Source organism: Simochromis diagramma, unplaced genomic scaffold, assembly GCF_900408965.1.
Source record: "Simochromis diagramma unplaced genomic scaffold, fSimDia1.1 OVJJ01000557.1, whole genome shotgun sequence".
Lineage (NCBI taxonomy): Eukaryota > Metazoa > Chordata > Actinopteri > Cichliformes > Cichlidae > Simochromis > Simochromis diagramma.
In genome coordinates this window covers 2513037-2535135 of record NW_024387156.1, presented here as the reverse complement: position 1 = coordinate 2535135, position 22099 = coordinate 2513037, and the positions used below count along the sequence as shown (strand labels likewise).

Below are 22099 nucleotides of genomic sequence, written 5' to 3'. Positions count from 1 at the left end.
TTACACTACTGCAGTGACCTGCTACTGTCCTCTTGTACCGGGTTGTGACAGAAAGAAAATTATATATAAATAAATATATGTATTTTCTAGCTCCTCTCTCAGCCCCTGGTATTTCTCAAGCTTCTTGTGTTCCTTCTTTTCTTCAGTCTCAGGTCTCTGGACTTCAGGTGGAACCCTCCTTGCATGGTAAGGAGCTTTTTTTGTCTTGATATCAGTTGCTTCTATCTCCTGTTTTGGCTAGCTTACCATAATAACAGGGTATCTGACAAACAGTGGAGTTTAGGTCTTCTTCCCATTCAGCTGACTGCACAGGACTTGCCTTTTTCTCTGCGGGTTTTTTGTAGTTGTGGCTTTTCCTAGAAACCTCTTTGTGATTCTCATTCCCCTGAAAATAAAAGCTCACTGAAAAAAATAGGGAAGTTGTTGAATTTGTGTATAAGAACCTCATATATCCAATATTACTAATTTAAATTCCTCATCTAAACACAATTTAGTCTTGTAATTTTCATATATTTTTAAGGATGTTCAGTTCATTAAAATGAATTATGTTGAAATGAGAGAACGTAGTCGTGTTTTCTCTGGAGTTCTTTGGGATTAGTGAGATGGACATGACAGGCAAACAAAAGGCTCCAGCGAGTTAATAATAAATTATATCAAATAATGATCATATTAGTATTTGTGAGTGAACTATTTGCATAGACATACACATACATACACAAGCTGACATAGGGTAGGGATACAACTGGCTTATTGAAACATGTCACAAAATAAAGGTAATTCATGCTCATATAAGGTCACATAAGCATCGTTCTATTTACCGTTCCATATTCATAGCTTCAGCCACTATAAACTTGGATGCTGAAAGGATGCTGTTGTTTCTTCAAGCAGTAGCTATGGGAATCTATTTATCTAGTTATCCAAATGTTGTATTTCCTGTTTGTAAGCCCCAAATATAAAATTCAATGAAACAAATAACTTGAGCTTCCAAATAATTTAAGCTTTACACTAGCTCCATGTTCATCACAGTAATAGTAGTAGATGAGTAAAGATTAGCTCTCTTATCGTGTCTTGTGAAACAACCTACATCCTGTTTATTGCACGAGGGTGTAACCATTGATATCCGTGGATTTGTTCATTACCAGCCTTCCAAGTTTTTGTGTTTTTTCCTTCTGACCACATGATGCTCTCTGCACCACATTTTTACTGTCCTTATACTTATCACCACAGTGTTTTTGTGCTAAAAGAGAAATAATTTCGTTGTAACTGAAACCGATTCTGAAGTAGCCAGGTTCCTTCCTGATGACGCCACAGAGCTTTCCTACGTGGTAAGCTTACTGAGGGGAAGAGCACTGAAGCTTTCTTCATGTTCAAGAACATTGCTGCCTGCCTATATGATGTCTTTTTGAACAAGCTGAAAAAGACTTTCGCTCACCCCATGTCTGAGAACAGTTCTGTGAAAAAACGATTCAACCTCCACTAGGGCATCCGCAGCGTGGCAGAATTTGTGGTCAATTTCTGGACTGCAGCCACCGCAACATGCTGGCCAGAATCCAAACTTCAAGGCTGAACCAGAGCTCACAAGTGTTTTTACTGTGCTCAGGCCAGGCGTTTCCTTGCTTCCTGTCCTGTGAGACCAAACGAGTTTGCCCGCCGGTAGTTTCGGGGGTACAGGTGGGCTTCTCTCACTAAGCCCTGACTATTGCTTCAAGTCACGCTTTGCTATGACCAAGTTGCCCCTTCATGCCCTGATCAACTCCGGGATAGAGCAGAATCTCATTGACTCCGAACCAGCAAAACAAATAGGCCTGTAACATGCACAACCCTGTGACCACACAACATCCAGTCAATGTTCACAAATGTAATATCTTTGATATGCTACTTAGTGATGGTGGTACCTCTCAAAGCGGAGCTGGTGAGAGCACAATGAGAATCAATAAGAGAATCGATAAGAAATCGAATCGATAAGTAATATCAATAAATCGCTACATTTTTATCCATTCCCATCCCAAATCTTTCCATCATTGATAGGTTTTCTAAAGTGCTCAAGTCATCGCCCTCGAGAAATTGCCAACTACATCTGAAACTGCTAAGCTCCTTGTGAATCATGTTTTCAAATTACATGGAATTACATGGAATTACATGCTGTCTGACAGAGGGCCCCACTTCATTTCTCAAGCCTGGACGGCTTTTTCCACCACCCCGGGGGCCAAAGCTTGTTTAAGCTCTGGTTTTCATCCACAGACAAACCGAGTGACAGAAAGACTTTAACTAAGTATTTCAATCTGCTGCATCACTACCCAAAATCCTTCCTCTTGGTCCACACAGCTGTCCTGGGTCGAATACGCCCATAGTTCTCCGATCTCCTCCGCTACACATCAATTGATGTTCGTACCATCTCTGGCCTCTCATTCTCAACCTTGCAGTTCCCTCTGTGCAACATCACCTCCAACGGAGTCAGGGCTCAAACCAGAGAGGCTCTGCTCAAGACCACCAACCAAAACAATAAGTATGCCAACCACCGTGTTTTTGTACAACTTCATAGGGATAGCTGCAACTACTGAAAGAAGACTCTGCTGCACCCAGTTACTTGCCTGGTCAGAAAGAAAGTATGGCTTGCAGCTAAAGATATTCGATTCAATACAAATGGGTTCTCACAGACACACACTGTATTGGTAGGCTGCTGTCTCCAAAGATGTCGTGTATTATTAATACTGTGTGCTGCTCAGTAACATTTAATATTTATTATTTACTGTTACTTATGCGTATGTTGGTTGTTGCTGTGGGTTGGTTTTCAGCAGGTATTGAAGCAGATTTTCAGCATTTTTTCTCCTTCTCCTTTCTTCCCAAAGCATCTTTCTTTCTTCTTTTTCTTCTGTGATTGTATTAACTTAAATTAAAAAAAAGAAAAAAGAAATCCCAATATAAAACTAATAAAATATGACTATCAAGTGGACTATTATAGCAAAAGTGGTAATGGTCCAACCGGAAAAAATAAATCTGTTGGGCATTTGTTGGCCTTCAGACAACAATTATGATTGCTACACTGCAATCAGACAGTTGTTATGATTTTCAGATTATCCTCTGCCTTCCCTCCTCTGATTCGACTAGCAGCACATAAATGTCTCTATAGCAAGGCATGTTTCTATTCTGATTGACAAACTTTCAGAAGTCTTATTATGCTGTCTTCTTGGTTTTTTATATTCTATGTTACAGATGATTCCTCTCCATGTTTCTACACAAACTCTGCTTTACTTTCCAGTGTCCCTAAAAGCTCCAGCATGTGCAGCTTGGTCCAACTTGGCCCACAGCTATGCATGGAATCCCCTCCCTCCTCTTCCTGCTGCATTTCTGTTTTCTTCCCCACTTGAGATTCTGTTCACAAGATCTTATAATTCTCTCATTATCATAACTCTAGAATGTATCAAACGCATCTATTGTTATGTGTGCATCAGATTCATAGTTTACTATAAAGCATTTCAGAAGAATTTCTTTTACTTTCATGTAATTCAGTAAGTATATAAACTGAAGACATAGTATTCAAATAGAATAAAATGCACTTTCCTCTATGATGCATGGTGAACATACTTTATTTGCAGTAATTCACAAAAGAAATACACATACAATGCAGCTGAAGCCACACGTGCTGAAGTCAGAGCTGTGGACATAGTTGTTGAGTGTAAGTGACAAATCATATGACTCAACAGAGCAAAAATGTCTGACCTTTTTTCAGCTTTCGCACTGTGTTATGTTAAAATGTGTACATTTAACAAGAACAACAAAACAGCACAATATATAATAGTAAAACTAATGAACTGAATATCTGAACTGACATTTCCATATACACAGCAAAATCACCAAAAGAGAAAAACACCATCTATATGGTATGCAGTATGCTAGTCTATTTCATGTGCTATATGAAGTTTGTTTCTGATTTATTTATATATCACCAGATCCAAAAGTGGTTCATATTGTAAGGTAGAGAATAATACCCTGGAATACCCATTCCCAAAGTCAAGAGTGCTGCTGCCCCCTTAAAGTCCACAGAATCCAGTGGGGCCCACCTAATCTTAATTCATCACCCAATCAAAACACACGACAAAGTGACGTATATCTTTGAAAGGTGTATTCAAAAACTGTTGGATATAAACTGCGAACACGTTCTCACTCCCAAAGCGTAACATTTTAGGTGACAAATCGTCAACATATTACGTTTTCGGGCATCCAACACGTTCCTAAATGACGAGCTCGGAAAAATGAGAACCATTTGCACTCAATCTACACATGTTTGTTCATCAGCTGTTTTAATTCATTTTTAAATAAATATATTTATATAAATATGCAACTGTGCATATTTGTGCAAACGTTCAAACTTAATTTCTGCCATTACTGTGACCCACCTGCAGTATTCTCACAGCCCACACTTTGGTACCACTACCCTAAAATATCAGAGAGGCCCCTGAGAATTAACAAAGAGAAAAAATTCCTTAATAACATGAAGAGTTTGATTTCCCCTGACAAGCCTGGGTGACTCAGTGGGAAAATAGAATTCCATTGAAATTCAATCAAATTTTAAATATATAACACCAAAATGGTAAATGGCCTGTATTTGCATAGCGCTTTACACTACATTCAGTCATTCACACACTGGTGATGGCAAGCTACATTGTAGCCACAGCCGCCCTGGGGCGCACTGACAGAGGCGAGGCTGCCAGACACTGGCGCCACCGGGCCCTCTGACCACCACCAGTAGGCAACAGGTGAAGTGTCTTGCCCAAGGACACAACAACCGAGACTGTCCAAGCCGGGGCTCGAACCGGCAACCTTCCAATTACAAGACAAACTGCCAACTCTTGATCCACGATTGTCCCAAATCACAACAACATTAGCCTCGAGGTACTGTTGAAAGGTAAAGACCCTACATTAACAGAGAGAAAACTCTGGGGTGGGGCTTTACAAGGGTAACACCTTTCCTGCACCTGTTTTGTTGTTCATCGAATGAGCGTGTTGCATTTGAAGGCTGGAGATTGCAGATTGCTACTATGTCACTTGCCAGCTACTAACCTGGAGTTGCAGAATCTCGGGAAGACTCAATGTCAGCATCTTCCACTGCATAGCCTTGGCCTCATTTAGCAGTATTCACTCACCATGTTCAGCCAAAGGAAGGAGTCACACGCTCACCAGTCTGCCCAATCTTGCACTGAAATACCTCTGCATTCTTGGTTTTCCACCAGCTGCCCTCACTTCCCCTTATGCCCCAAACCACCTTTCTCTCAATTAAGGCAGCTCTCATTTACCTTGCCAAATTTTCCCCATGTCCCTCTGATCCCTTGTTAATTCCTTGTGTCCTCTTTGCCAAACTCTCTGTCTGTAAATCTACAGTTTCCCTGGCACCCCTTCACTATCTCCCCATCTTTGTGGTTTTGTTAATAAATTTTCCAAAACTGTCCGCTGCCGTTTGGGTTTGCTCACTAGATCTGTAATCAGCCTTATAAAAGCTCAGTGTTTTGTGGAGTTTTGTGGGAAATTATAACGCAGTTTTGCTGCTTTTATTTTCGAGGCAACCACTACAAATGACCATTTGTGCAAAGCAATATAATTTCACTACAAATGTGTTGGAACAGATGTTTATGACAGATGGGATTTTGCTAACCTTAAAAAATGTCAGCTCACATTAACAAAAAAAAGAAAGAAAGAAAGAATGACCCACAATGTAGAATTTTTCATGGGCGCAACCCATATACTAAATTCTGTTGCTGTGATTTGGTGCTATTTGGTGCTATATATATAAATTTGGGCACGGTGGTTAGCACTGTTGCCGCACAGCAAGAAGTTCAATTCCACCATCAGGCTGGTATCTTTCTGTGTGGAGTTTACATGTCCTCCCTGTGGGTTCCCTCCGGGTACTCCGGCTTCCTCCCACCATCCAAAGACATGCAGCTTGTGAGGATAGGTTAATTGATTAATCCAAATTGCCCATGGGTGTGACTCTGTGAGTGAATGTGAGCGCGAATGGTTGTCTGTGTCTATGTGTTGGCCCTGGGACAGACTGACGACCTGTCCAGGGTGTACCCCGCCTCTCGCCCTAGGACAGCTGGGATAGGCTCCAGCGCCCCCCGCGACCCTGAAAAGGATAGGCGGAAGCGAATGGATGGATGTATAAAATTGATTTGAATTGAACTGACATTGTCTTGGATTGCAATCTACCCTTTGTGCTTCTCTCTTTATCTCCATTGATCTTTCTTGCTCTATCAAAGGTAGTCCTATGGGGCACACTAATTAATATTTCAATACCAAGCTTTGAACAAGGTCCTTTCCCTCACTTTTATTCTGAATGACTTCCTCACCTCTTGACACATGGATTTGCTCTAGAAACTTGGCTAAACATTGGTGAGTTGAGCCCATTTTCTGAACTTTTTCCTTCAGACTGTAATTCACTCCTCAACCTCAGCTCGCCTTGGAAAACCGGCCAGGGTGGAGGGTTAGCCACTGTGTATAAAAACTGCTTCAACTGTCAGCAGCTAACAGCTGATGTTTACCCCAGCTTTGAACTGCAGTTGTTTGAAATCAAGGAGCCCACTCCTTTGCTGTGTGCGCTGGTGTATCAACGACCAAAACTACAGAAGAATTTTATCTAAGACTTCACTGAGTTTTTGGCAGGAATTATGCTGAGATATGACTGTGGTCTGACTCTCTGTGACACTGAAATCAGTGACGATAATGTCTCTGACCCATGTCTGTAGTAACTGAGATTCCCCTTTTATAATTTTCTGTCAAACCTGATGTGCCAGAATCTTGCACGATTACCTCAGTTGATGCTGATCATTTTTGCTTGTTCTTATCAAAAAATAATCACAGCTTACTGTTTGATAGGTCCATTCACTGATGACTTTTGTTTAATTTAACCTGCTTGGAAATCCTTGATCCAACCTAAAACTTGGTTGAATAATGCCACCAGAGAACAGACAGGTGTGCAGAGAAGCTGAATGAAAATGGACTAAGAGAATCTTTATTAACTTATCATGAGTCTGTAAGAGCAGCAAAAACAAAGTATTTCTCTAAGATTGTGTCTAACAACTGTCACAGACTTCATATTTTATTTCGCATCATTAACTCTGATCCTTCCACTGCTGCTGCTCTTGTAGCAGCTAAAGCAACTTTTTGAAAAACTTTTTGAACTTCTGTGTTAATAGGATCGCATATCAGGTCTCATATTATCCCTCCTGCAACTGACCCATCTGTTCACACACAAACTTGTGTTGCTTTTGAGCCTGTTTCTTTTTGTTTCTTTTCTTCTTCTTTTTCTTTCTTTTTTTTTACTGCTGAATGAAGTAATCAACCACTTGAAACCCACAAAAAGTACTGTGGCAATTTAGAAATTGCTCAGACCAATTTTTAAATTGCCTTTTCTCTCTACAGTCGGACTTCTTCAGCGCCAGACCTTTCCAGGTCAAAATGGCATTAGTATTTCAGTCTGGTTTTAAAGCGCACCACAGGACTGAAACTGCTCTTTTAAAGTTTTAAATGACCTTTTAAATTTTGCTTATTTGGGAGATTCCTCCATTTTAATACTCTTAGGCTACGCCCACACGTACACGGTATTTTTGAAAACGGAGATTTTCCGTTTTTGTTTTTTTTGTTTTTTAAATCCCGTCCACACGTAAACGCAAAAACGAAGGAAAACGCTGCTAGGAACATGCCAAAGAAACATAGAGGCGATATATTCCTAACTGTGTAGAAATGTTGGCCAATCAGAAGTCTAGAAGCTTGGGTGGGAAAGAGTAAACAAAGATGGCGCATAGAAGCAGAACTGAGTCGTATGTGTGGAGGGACAGTAACTGTGTGTATATGTAATCATGTAAACACTGCAGAGAGTGAAGTTAACAGTAACAGTATTTTGTCTAAGTCCCCCATTGTAGAAATTCATTTCACCGAAACAAAAACGTGGCGCACAGTGTGACGTCAAAAAAGGCGCACACCTTTGACGCTGCGTTTTCTCCATTTTCCTCGTCCACACTAAATGCAAAAACTGAGTTTTTGAAAATCTCCATTTTCAGTGAATGAAAACACCGTTTACACATAGAAAAATCTGCATTTTCAAAAATACATGTGGACGTAGCCTTAGACCTCTGTGCTGCCTTTGATACTTTAGATCATCGAATCTTTATCTCTCGACTGGAGCACTGTGTTGGAGTCAAAAGGACTCCACTGGAATGTTTTAAATCTTACATACCAACAGAAGTTTTTCGATCAGTATGGGGGATACAGCTTCCTCAAAAACTTCACTTTCTCTCGGGGTACCGCAGGGATCCATTCTTGGCCCAGTCCTTTTTTCTGCTCCCTTTTGGCCAGATTACCTGACACTAAAACTTGAATCTGTGAATCCTCTGAAGTTTTAACTGGACTGTTTGGAGGATGTTGAGACAAGATTAAAAATTTAACTGCGGTCTTTGGACCAAATGCTCCTTGCTGTCCCGAGGTCCAGATTAAAGCACAGAGAGAAGGTCTTTGCTGTTGCTGCACCTAAACTTTGGAGCAAACTGCCCCTTCACATCAGGGCCTCCCCAACATTTTAAATCAGAATGAGTTCTGACTCCCTTTATTTGTGTTATTTCTTACTCAGGTTTTCTTATTTTATGTTTCCTTTCTTAAATTCTGTCATCTTGGCCTATGTTTTTATGTCCTTTGATTATTTAGATGTTCCGCAATTTGGTCAAAAGTCATTTAAATGTGCTACAGGAATATATTTGACTTTTCCTTCTTCTCCTTTTCTGTGTCTCTCACCCCAGTCCTTGCCCTTGTGTGCTATTACTTCTTCAATTCACTTGGAGTCAGCACGGCATACCGGCAGGAAACTCAGCCAAGTAGGCTTCCTGAGAAAGAGGGAGAGGAAGTGCAATAATAGGGAATAAGGAAGGGGGTGTTGGTTTAAAAATAACCCACCTATATAAGCAGAGGGAAGAGCCCACTCTGTCTCAAACTCTGGTTCTCAGCTCCGACACTGCTTTGCCTGAGCCAGAAGTTTGCCTCTGTTCTCTCTCTCTCTCTCTCTCTCTCTCTATCACACACACACACACACACACACACACACACACACACACACACACACACACACACACACACACACACACAAACAGAACAGCAAGGCTTTCCTGCCGTGCAGAGGAAAGTGGAGAAGTCAAAGCAGGTGTTTCCAAGAAGTTTAGCAAAGACATAAAGTATGTGCACCATGGAAAGTGAGTTTATCCCGAAACACGCTACAATAACTTTGACACGATGAGAAAGTCATCTGGTTCTAATAAAAAAATCAAATCGTATAGAAGAAACACATTAATCCAAAAAGCCTCGGAGAGCTGATAGTTTTTCACAGTTCACTGTAAATCCCAGCTAAGTGACTGCAAGTTGAAATGAAATTGATAAAATGTTGTGTATACAGTCATGAAATTATGTGTTATCTGAGTGTTTTAGTAAAGCTTAAATACTGTGGTATGTTAGCAACCCTCAGAAAAGTCTGGCTTTGCCTTCAGTGTAAGAGCAGGGTACAGCTAGTTGTCCCTTAATCACTACACATTGCAGAGGCAGGACCAAACCAGACCATAATTAGAATATAACTGAAATAGTGTGTAAAAAAGAAAGAAAGAAAGAAAGAAAAGGAGTGTGATAAGCCACACAGGTGTAAAACAAAAAAAAGAAAAAGTTGTCATCAGATGTTCTCAAATAACCCAATTATTGTCATATTTACCCGGTTAAGCAGTCAAAACTGTTTCTGCAAATGTTTCTGGCCAGATGCCCTTCCCGAGTATCTGATTACTTTAAATGGCAGTTTTTTTAAATTTGGGAATTTGTCACAAACAATTAGTCTGGCAAACTTAGACAGTGGAAGTAAAGCTCTAACAGCCACAAGTTTTCAGCCAAGCCCATCAGCCTTGTTGTGCCATGATGTAACTCTGTCTCAATCTAGACACAGCACCAGATAGTCATTTGTAAGAACAGCCGAGCCTCACACAGAGAAACATGCAACCAGACAACCAGAACTCACTTCCACATGGAAATTTTAAACCACTCCATCATAGAGTGACAGTGGGTCAAATATGAACACTATTGGTTTTTGTATTGGTTTTAAAGCTGACTGAGAGAGCAGCTTTATGTTGTTTAACTCATTAAAAGGATCAGATTCCCTTAACTCACTGAGTCAAATGTAGATGGGAGTGGCAGGATAAACACTGCAGTCCTGGTGTGTGGGGAGAGTACAATTTGTTTTCAAGTGATGGTCCTGCAGCTTTAAATGCAGGACTGTTAACATAGGTGATTCCCAGCACGCAAGCAACGTGCTTGGAGAAAGAGAAGACGAGGAATAACTTGGAGATCAAAGTAGATGACTTATTGGAAATATGATACCACGCAGTCAGGGAAGCTGAGGAACAAGACAAGCTTTTAGCTGACAACAGAGCTGTGAAGCTGCTCAACAAAGGCTGAAGCCTACAGAGATGACAGCAAGAATTTGGGAAATACAGTGTTGGTAAAAACTGGAACACAGTCCAGAACTCTAAGACTTCAACACCTGGCAAGCAAAGAAACATAAGGTGGAAGAAATGGAATAGCTGACTTTAAGATAAGGACACGAGACATATGACCACTGAATGAAATGAACGCACTACACATACTAAGGGTTGTAGTGTAATATGGCTTGTAACTTTGTTTAAATAAAAGGCCGGACACTTTTGTCTTCTTATCCATAATAACAAGAACCACTTCAGTGGATCTGCAGTGCATTGATTATATGGATGAAAATCCAAAAGAAGCATTTTCTGATCCCTTAATGAAATTTCTAGTATTTTTAGGCCAGTGTTTCCTCTTTCTTTCTGACTATAGTACTAGGAAGGAAGGAAGAAAGGAAAGAAAGAAAACCGCTGTAGGCATAGATACAAGGTAGAAAAGCCCTTCACTTGAGCACAGTGAGTAAATAGACCTGTATAGCTATGTATGGAATTTTCCAATTCCATATAGTTAAACTGCATTTTTAATTACATTTCCATGTTTTTTCCTGAAACAGTATGATGACAATTCCATATTGGGCTAACTGAGTGGTGGTGGGAAATGGCAGGAGAAGCCTGAGAGTGGCATAAGTCAGAGACAGCCAACTGTTATTTGCACCCTCACGGGATGTTACCATTCATATCTCAGTTGTAGATGTTTGTGAAGGACAGAAAGATGTAGAGGATGTTCTCTACAAACTTCAGTTTTACATAAATCATGTCCTGGTATTTGACTCCAGCTGATTATTGATGGTGTTCTGACCCAAGATCATGTGGATCATACATGTTTTATATGTGTGACTCACCTCACCAGAGGATGTGGGTGTGGGTTTTTCTCTCTCCTCCCTCCCAGGTGTGTGAATGGGTTGGACTTAATGGATACAGGTGCCTGCTGAGTGGGTGGGTTCAATTCCTCCACCACCCAGTAGGCTGTGTTTCTGCTAGTAGCTTTGAGTGTTTCTCTGGGAAAATCCAGAGTTGAAAAGTTCGTTAGTGAGTAGATTTGTGTGTTTGGCTTATGAGAGCTGGTCTAGATCTTTGTAAACAGTTTTATACATTAGACATCCTGGAGTATTCTTTAACTGTACATACACTGCAGCAGCCTTTTTGTTGAAAACTGTTTTCTCTTGCTAAATGGTGTAAGAGTTTAGTTAAGAAAATTTGGTGTTTTTTGTATTTTTATTTTGGGTCAGGGAAGATTGGGTAACAATGGCCACACATCACGAGCCTAGCTTTTGAACATATTCCAACCCCCCAAAAAGACTAATTATGGAATTTTCAGCAACTGAATATTTCATTCATTTTGGTTGGTCTTCCTTGAGTTTGGCCTCATTGGCTCAGAAAGATGAGGAAATCTGTTTCTTGCACCCATCCTGATTTATTTCCACAACCAATACTTCCTACTGGCTCATCTCTGACAAAGTGGTCTGCATAACGTATGCGTGGGAACACAAACATTGGAGAAATTGTGTTGCCAATGGCATTAACCGCATATACAAAGGTGACCAGTGAACCTCTCTCTGCTGATGTTGTTGCCCCAACTTGTTTAATATAAGTTAAAGTAATAGTGTGGTAAGTTGTAACATCTGCATTATTGTTACAACTAACCCAGACTGTTGCTGTTACAACTAACCCAGACTCCTATAGCCATGAACTACCCAACATTACAGCCAACGGCTAAAACATTAGCACTAAAGACCTACACAGAATATATCGCCATAGACATACAAATAACATAATTTAAGTTTGATGAGTTTAACTGCAAAGCAGATAATGCTATTAGAAACTGAAATAAAGTAAAAAATAAAAATAAAAAAATAAACGTACTTTTTGGCATATAAATGACTTTTCTTCTTCTTAAATTGTCTGTGTTTGACAAAATGTGCTAATTTTTCACATGTGATAGAAGAACTGAATTGGACATGTACAGGATGAATCACATCATTTGAAACTTAGCCCTGATTGGAGAAATTTGTTACAACTGACCCACGTTACAACTATCCCTGGTCTCCCCTACTTTTCTGGACGGATGAACAATATTATCCTAAAAACTAGTGTTTCATTAGGTGTTTTTTTTATGATGCAGGTGGAGATTGCTGTCAAATGTATCAGTCCAAAATGTCCTGTAAGTGTTCAGTGAGTCAGATTAAAAACTATCTCTTAGAACATTTTTATATTGATTTCACCTCTGACAATGCCAGCACAATGCCGCCCACAGCATCACCACTGAACACCCTGATTGTAGGTATCAAGAGTCCATGTTCTTCTGAAGAAATAGTCCTATGGTAGCTTTTATTTATGCTCAAAGAGATCCTTTAAAAATAATTTAAAAGAGATCCTCTGAAGCTCTGTAAAGCTTTTATAGTTAAATCTCAGTTCCTGTTTTGTTCTTTAAATGAAATATTTATAGTTTTAGGAACTACTGAAATACTTAAAAAAAACCTGTGTGTCATAGATGGATATATACAAATCAATTTTACTTTTTTTATAAGAAAAATTGGTTTGTTTGGAAACTTGCACTGATCAGGCTGTTGGTTGTTACAGAAAGTGTTGGTACATTCACTCAACTATATGTCACCAAAATGAAACAGAGGGGTAGGCTTAACCAGATGGACAACACGGCTAATATGTAACAACCTGAGAGGTTTCATAGAAAGCATTTAAGAAATCCGCGATGGTGAAGGTGGCGCCTGGTGGCTGCAAACTGCTGCAGAAAACTGCGTGGCTGCATTCACTACAAGGGAGTGTGCGCTACTGGCTTGTCGTGTTCTAGCCTGACGCACGCACCTCTGTCCGCTTTCTCACTGAGATAGAAACCGACAGAGATATTTGACCTCTGTGTTATACTCAGAAACACAGGAGCAAAATAATCATGGATCAAACTTTTCAGAACACAATAATTATCAGAAAGAATGAGACGTTTTCACTTTAAAATGGAGACCGTTCTGTGTCGCTTTCCAATATGTTGGGTTTTGTGTGTGTGTGATACTGTTACTTTGTTTTTTTTATGTTAACGTGTTAATATTTGTTACGCGTCATTTAAACTGTTAATTGTTCTGTCTTTGAGCGCCGATATGGGGGCGGTTGTTCTGCCAGCTGTTGGCCAAAGGGGCGGGTTCTTTCTCCGCGAGGGTTAAGTAGCTCCACGCAGCAGAGCAGAGAAAGCATTGGGCACTAGTCCGTCTCCGCTTCTCTGTCTGTGACTCGCGGGGAAAACTCACGCTTTTATACTGAGGCTAAATTTAGGGGCTGGTCGGTACACCGCGTCCCTATCTTGAACGCGCTTCCTTCCCCTAGCCGCACACTGGTCCGGTTTATGTATGTAGTGATATTTATAAGAAAACCAGTTGTTCCAGGCGCAGAGCTGCATGTGAGCGAGGACCAGCTCACCGGACGGCAGAAGTTACGCGCTCGTAGCCTTATCTGGCAACTCAGCGGACTTTGGTGACTTGCCTTAAACAGAAGTTTTTTTTTTATAATTCAGTGTTTTTTACTATTCATAATGGCCTCGAGTGGGACAATTTTACCATCCATCTCTACATTTTCCAACCAAAAAGAAAAATACTGGGAAGATGTAAGTTGGCCTTTTTATTTATTAACTGTTGCTTTCACCGAGCTTCATGCACTTGTCTTCCTGCTATCAGAAAACATATTTCTATTAGTTGTTGTTTTATTTGTGTATATTATACATATGTGTGTATTGATCATCTGAACGGGTTGAAAGAAATGATGCATTCTGAAACAAACTGTGCTCCCATCCCTGAAGCAGAAGTGGAAAAGCGACGTGATCAGCAGGGCAGATATGAACAGCAGCTACCAGGGCAGAAAAGACGAAGAGGACCTGGACAGGTTCTTGGATCTGGAGTTTATTCTCGCGAACACCGCCGATTCCAGCAGTGCGTCGGCCGCCGGGACGGTACCGGAGTCATACCGCCTTCAGGATTCCGGGGTGTCTGTTTATCAGCAACAGCATCACATCGAAATGTCCCATCAAACAAGCGATTACACGTCTGTTCCAGACATGAACAGTCCTTCCCAATACAGCAGCCTGATGGCAGAGCTCCTTCGCTCCGACATGGATACCAGCTTCCTCCCTGCGAGCAGCTCCGGTATTCAGGGCAGATTCTTGGTCAGTTCCACGCCTTTCCAGACCACTCAGGGTGTATTCCTCGAGCACCCGAACATTAAAGCTGAGCCGGTCTCAGTGGACACATACGGACCTGTCATGGGTCTGGCGCCTCAGAGCTGCACTAAAATCAAGCACGAAGGGAACGTCTCATGCATGGTTTTTAACGAGCAGCCCCGGCTTGCAAGCTCCCCGCAGGGAGCGATGGGCAGCATGACACCGCCGCTCAGCCCGGACGACCTGATGAACCCCGAGTGCCAACAGCGCCAGATGTGCACTTCCACCTCGCCGACGTTCCCGCAGACTTTCCACCTACACCACTGCAAGGCGCCCGCGAGATTTCCTCACCAGCGCGGCGCGATGCACTTCTCCTTCACTGAGGCGCTCCACCAGCATAAACTCACCGGCGTTTTCGGAGAGGACGCAGCCATGGGCCTGCAGCAGGCAGCTGGCCAGCGGGTTTTACTCACTCCGCCCTCCTCCCCGCTGGATATTATGGACACCAAGCCAAAGAGGGGTCGCAGGTCCTGGCCGAGGAAGCGAACCGCGACACACACCTGTACTTTCACCGGCTGTGGAAAGACCTACACGAAGAGCTCTCACCTGAAGGCGCACCTCAGGACTCACACAGGTAAGATCTGCAGGCTGAGTGTGGCGGGCATGTTATTCAACTACGTCACGAACTATGCTGTCACTGATGGGTGTTCTTTGTGTTCTTAGGAGAGAAGCCATACCACTGCAGCTGGGAGGGTTGCGGCTGGAAGTTCGCTCGCTCTGACGAGCTCACACGTCACTTCCGAAAGCACACCGGGCACCGGCCATTCCAGTGTCACTTGTGTGAACGGGCATTCTCCCGGTCTGACCATCTCGCCCTCCACATGAAGAGGCACATGTGAGCAAATACCAGAAGGACAACAAACAGACAATGACTGATTTGCACAGCATCAGCCTGATTAAAGAATCCTACGATGGGCCACATGGATCCGACGACAATATATAGATGCAAGTTCCTATAGGAGTGTTAATTTTACTGGTACCATGAATGGATAATGGGACCACTGTTGACTACACTGTAATAGCTATATGTATTGTATAGGATTATTATGGTGACTTTTATGAAGGCTTATTAGGCATTAAGATAACGTGCCATCACATGAGACTATAAACATATTTTCTGGGAAAATATATATATTTTTATTGATATGTGTATGTACGTGCATGTGTATGTGAGTGTAAGAAATCACAAGAAAACCACAAACAGCAAACATATGAATTCTATTCTGAATTCTTGCAGATGTAGCTGGTACTACTTTTTTTGTTTATTTGCAAAGGTAACAGGGACGTTCCACTTAACATATCAGACACATGCCAATGAAGCAACTGGATGCAGATGATCCTTAAATGTGTGATATTTGAGTTTGTATTTTTTACAATAAGTGCCTTATACATCACTTTAGTACAGAACTAACAAGTGCCATAATCTCTACTGGCCAAAAGACAAAGTTTTATTAACTGTGTTTTGTAACAAGCAGATGAAATAATGTTTTAGGAAAATGTTTTCTTATGAAATCATCTCGTTGAAGGTTTGAACTGAATGTCCTGTCTGTGAGTCTGTCTGCTGGTTAGTAGCATTTGAAGTCAGGGTTTTACAGTCTCACAGACGTGCGTCGTCTCGACTCCAATCGACTGACAAAGGACTAAACAGTCTTTGGCAAAAAGATTTGTTTGCGTCTTGAAGAAATGTACTGCCTTGTGAATTCAGTCATTTTATATACTGGAAAGTAGTTTATTTTAATGTACATATTAAACTAAATGGATAACATGATCTCTGACTCCAGAGTTTGATTTTCAAAGTTCACAGGTCTATAAAAGGGTTTTTAATCGACAAAAGTTCAAATACTCAAAGGTCACTGTAGTGAGTCAACATAGAAGGGTATATCAGAAGAAAAGCACCTGAGAAGATGAGCAATATCTTAGGGCATGTAGATACATTATTTCATTTTTAATTCTAAGTATGTGGACATTTAGTAATAGGTGAATCATCCTGAGAAATTGGGTCAACCCACTCATATAGTCATAAATATAAACATTACATTGACATAATTACAAAGTATGTATGGACACTACGTGGGACATAAGGGCAAACCATATGGAGTGGTGAAAAGAAAGACAGTGTTTCAAATAAACTAAAAAAAAAAAGGGATAAAGAAAAGCTCAAAAAAGAAAAAATTGCCTGATGGAAGACTGTTTTCCGGCAGCTTGAAGCCAGGGAGGAGTTGGAGAGATATTTTGTTGTAATGCTACTTTTTGTAAGTCGTGTTTTGTTTGCAAAAAATCAGTTTTGAGCCACCAACGCTAAATTTAATTTCAAAAGCAACCTTGTTAATAGCTAGTTGATATCTTTAAGTCGTGGGAATGTTTCAACCCCACAAAGATGTTTAGATCAAAAAGATTTAAATTCTGTGGTGTGCGCCTTTAATGCACTACATGTTAAATCAGTAATGGGAAGAGTTGCCTCATAGACCATTAGAGCATGACAGAGATGATCGAATAGTAAGGGTGTGATCATCATTCTTACTTCACACACACTGGAAACAAGAATCTGGGTTAGATCCAATTACTATCCAAACTACAAGAATAAAACTACCATCCAATATTCTTTAAACTGTAAATTTGACCATTGTCAAGTAACATACATGCTTACCACGTGTAGTGTTGGAAGCATATAGGTGATGGCTCTTAATGAAACTTCACTATCTCTCCATTTCCGCTAAAGCCGTGACAAGGCCTGTGTTTATTTTGGGTTGTGAAAGGTCACTTGTCTCAGTACCATCTCCACAACTGCCCCGTGCCAACCCTCAGAAAAGAGGAACACTCCCCACCTCTATGTTTAGTACATTCACTCAAGTGAAAAATCAAACATTTTCATTTCACTTTTTTCAGCTGGGTGCAGAAGGGTAACTGTCACTGTGGAGCGTGGGAAGCTCTGGCGTGAGGGTGACCTGGTTTACATGCTGGTTTCTGCCTTTGTGAAAGCAGCAGAACAAGATAGATTCATTATCATAATATAGATTTGCCTTAAAGGAAGAGGGCAAGGTTCGCTGAGGTCGTGAGTGCGGTCTGATCCAACTTAGGTGGGAGGCCGAGGGCTTGCAAGCCCCATAGGCTGATTGGGCCTACAGCATATGAGCAACACTGGGCTCAGTAGGCAACAAAAGGGACAAGAAGTGTATTTATGGGAAGAGGTTGCCATCTACTGGGATAGCAGCACTGCTGTGGACTGCAGGAAACTTCTGCTGGAATGTTTTCCCTGCAGTTTCCCAGATGGATCGTAAATTCCCCTGAGTGTGAGAGCGAGAAATCACAAGGAGCATAGTTAGAAGAGACACAAATCAAAAAAGGACGCTGTGTCTCCCAGTTGAACTAATTATTTTTTTATTTTTGCAGGTTGAGTATTTAATCAAAGTACGAAAAATGTATTTAAATATTTTAACCAATGTAACATTTTTTTGTTTGATAAATTATATGTTATACATGTGATGCCGTGTGGGGACAATGATGAAGAAAATTAAACAAAAAGTTATCCATCAAAATGCACCTAAAAAGGAGAAAGAAGTTTAAGTTTACATCAGCAGGGGAAACCAAATGAAATGATAAGAAACAGGTACAAAAAACACCTGAACATTAGACTCTTAATGTTCTATTGTTTGTTTATTTTTAGTTTGTAAAAGGTTGAATTGTACATTAAATAAAACTTATCAAGTAAATTTGTGTTTGGTTGATTATTTCTTAGCATCTTTTCAATGCATTTCCTATTAAAACTATATAAAGACTATAAAGACTGCTCGTTCAGTCTTCATTTAGCTGCTGTCGACTGTCAGACTTTGTGTGGCTCAATAACCAAACAGGTTTATGTCAGTTTTCAAACTGAAAATCAGGCTTCCAGCAAGTTCTGGTTCTTCCAGATCATGTGCGTTGTAACACATGTAAAATACAATACACACACATGCATAAACACAAAGAAGTACAAGGGAACATACAAGAGATATGTCTGCCCAGCATACATACACTATACCCCGTGGTGTGTATTCTTGTAACAATTTTTAGGCCAGATTAGATTTTCACCAGTGGATAAAATGAGCTTGCAGCCAAAGCTAATCGAACACTGGCTGCATGCTTTTGCGGAAGGTAAGATTTACACTCCTACAAAAACACTGGGAGTCTGCTCAGTTCATTTTTGTGTAAAAAGATAAAATCATGTTAAATTTGCATGTCAAATATCTCCGATAGCCCCATTATTTAGGCAGGTAATTTGTGTTATGAAAGCAAGATCAGCTTTTCAGCAACTATGAAATCAGAGAAGGTGTAGCTGTGCTAGCAGCCATATAAGGGCTGTTGTTGACCAAATGATGGCGTCAGCAATCTAATCTGCTTAAAATGAAACAGTCAACATGTGAAGTCTCAGGTAAGCAGGAATAATGAGAGTACAAGCAAACAGTATCCAGCCTCTTGATGTGAACCACAGCTACAGACTGTTTTCTTACTTTAAGAACTAAACATTCTGTGACAAACAGAATACACATGTGCAGTTAAAGTTAAGGTAGTTATCTAAACAATTGCCTGGACATAGCATTCTGGATGTATTCTCCTGTCTCAGCCTCCTTGACGGGCTTTAACACAGGTATTAGTCTTGTGATGTGATGTCACAGTTGTTTACCATAATCCTGTATAACTAATGATTAACTTTTATCTTCATAAAAATAACATGTTCTTCAAATATCTACATTTTGCTTAAGTGATTTAGTGCCGAGTTCCTTAGATAAACAATTTTACACACATTAAGATTGGGAGTCAAAATTCATTGTTACCAGTTAACAGACTGGTGTGTATACAGTGCTCATCCACTCTGAAGACTCAAAGTATTTTTTTTAAACAAGAAGTCACATTAACACAGTGCTTTTTATCGTATACCTTTAAGTGCTTTCTAATTACTGCACAACAACACTCCAGCGGATGCATCAGGAGCAATTTTGGTTCAGTTTACTGTCTTATGGCTCTTGAACTGGACATCAGACTGCCAACCTTACAATTACTCAACAATCTGCTCTCCCTGCTGAGCCACAGCCCCTAAAACACAGTGAGGCTCCCGTTTCCTTTCAGCTTGAGACTGTCAGTTTGTTTCCAGGACGGCATCATGCCATGGCAGATTATGGTCAAGATGTTAGTACGTCAATCGAGATATAATTTCAAAACGTGTGCGCGGCTCCATTTGACATAAAAGTCAAGTTCATATATACACTATATGGAAGAAAGTACCAGGCTACCGACACATTACATCAACAGGAGCCACTCGGTCATTGAAAGCGATGTCATGAAGCTCAAGGTCCACGGTTATGTGTTGATGTTAATGCCAGAGGAGCTTTAGTCAGCAGAGCTTTGCCAACTTTTACCGTAGCCTCAGCATTCAGCAACTCTGCTCTGTAACTTCACGAGGTACACTTGCTGTGGTTCCTTAACACTTTCACTTTGCAATAAACAGTACATTGCACAATAACTGAAACCAGCCCCCTGAATGAACACTATCTGTAAAGATGTTCCTGCATGAAAATCCCAACCATGCCACATTCTCAGTCACTTAACTCATCATTCTGAGCCATTGTGATGCTTGGTGAACTTAAGTGGGTTGTCTTGATTATGTCTGCCTGAATATATTGAATTTCTGTCATGTTGATCACATAAGTGCACCAACAAGCAGTTGAATAGATGTACAGGGACTAGTGAGTGCTCATGGTCAATTCCTCCAATACAAAGGGCTTCTTTTATCTCCAGGTTGTTGGGTTTTTAGTATCAAAAATGTTAACAGCACTCCAACATTACCCACAAATATTCTCTGGCTCACAGGTTTTTCATTTTCCTCCTCTTCATTATCGTAGAGTAAACACAATAGTGTGAAGAATTTCTTCTTATTCCTCAGTGAGACAGTTAGCACTTGCCAACATAGAGGATTGCTTGGTTTACAGCTAATATGTCCAGAATTGCACAGCATTCATTTCACACTCGACAGGTGTGCCCTTGAAATGAGTAATTCACCTCACACTGTGACTGTCTGGGAGGGGAGGAGCATCTGTAAAGTATTTACTTTTGTTGCAGCCTCATTCCAAAAAGGATTCATTTCTCACCTCAAAATTTAACGCAAAAATAATCCATGAATAAAAAGTCCGCTTGAAATTCATCCATATGTATAAAAACTAAAAAACAAAAGCATACCGTGAACAAGTATTACAATTAAGCACTGACATCCTTTGCCATGACATTCAAAACGACGAGTTTAGTTGAAATGGAGAATTGTAAACTTTCATCACTGTTGCTATGGTGATTGTGTGTAGGCTTTTCAGGTGAAAAATGACTCAATTTTTGAATCAGGCTGACAAAATGTGGAAGAAGTGAAGCACTGTGAATACTGCTACAGATGTCTGGTTTGGAAAAGATTGTTTGGGATAAAAAAAATTACTTTGAAAATGCTGAAGGATGGATTTTAAGTTCTAATAGCTTCTAAAATGATTAAAATCACTTTATTTCTTAATGGAATTGCGATTTAGGGATTTAATAAATTACATTTGGCACTTTTTCCCTAAATATGTAATTAAGAATTTAAGATTTCTAAACGTGTAATATTATATTAAGCTTTACAAATAGTCATACAAAACTGTTGACAAGTCAAACATGCATTCATTAATGGAAATGTTTATTCTAGTAAACAGTACAGACCATATAGAGACCATAGAGATCCTCACTTTTCTAGGTAAACCTCTGTTCTCTACCCGTTGTTCCAAATGTTTTCCTCTAAAATTCACTGGTTCGTTTGTTTATGCTGTTAGGACACATATACCAGACATGATACTACAGAGACCGTACACGCACTGTATGCATTTTTATAAAAACAGCGCTGAATAATTTGTCGATAGCAGAGAGAGCAACAACAACAAGAGATAGAAAAGAAATCAAAGAAATGACGAATGACACAATGAATTCATTTTGCCTGCTTAATATTAAGCATCAGCATTCCAGCAAAGACAGAATTCAGTGGTTTCACACTACAAGAACACATGAACCATTCTGATAAAATGAACATTAAAACAAAGAAACTGTTAAGCTGTAATTTTGACACTTATCATCAATCATAAGCTGATATTTCTTAACTGCTAACACTGTTGATATTTTAATAACATTTAGTAATTAACATTGTGTTTACTTGTTTTTCCTCAAAATAAAAAAAAGGATTTGCGATAAAAGGCTTTTGATGCTTGGAAGAAAATCAGGTCAGAAGAGTGGCTGGCTGTGGATACATAAATAATTATATTAAAAACATACACAACATATAAAAAAATTAGACTTCTTTCAGACTATACATAAAACAACAATAAAAGAAACATATCTATTG

The 22099-nt window shown here is 40.2% G+C and overlaps 1 protein-coding gene across 1 annotated transcript; it reads left to right on the top strand.

Moving 5' to 3' along the window:
- Positions 1–13476: 13476 nt before the first annotated feature.
- Positions 13477–16483, top strand: LOC120744254 (Krueppel-like factor 2). Its single transcript, XM_040048522.1, has 3 exons — positions 13477–14106; positions 14302–15289; positions 15379–16483. Exons 1-3 carry the CDS (start codon positions 14035–14037, stop codon positions 15552–15554), a joined length of 1236 nt encoding a protein of 411 aa, XP_039904456.1. The 5' UTR covers positions 13477–14034; the 3' UTR covers positions 15555–16483.
- The last annotated feature ends 5616 nt before the right edge of the window (positions 16484–22099 follow it).

Coding starts and splice junctions, on each gene's coding strand:
- LOC120744254 (XM_040048522.1), top strand. CDS start 14,035: ATGGCCTCGAGTGGGACAATTTTACCATCCATCTCTACATTTTCCAAC. Junction 14,107..14,301: donor AAGAAAAATACTGGGAAGAT/GTAAGTTGGCCT, acceptor TCCCTGAAGCAG/AAGTGGAAAAGCGACGTGAT. Junction 15,290..15,378: donor GCACCTCAGGACTCACACAG/GTAAGATCTGCA, acceptor TTGTGTTCTTAG/GAGAGAAGCCATACCACTGC.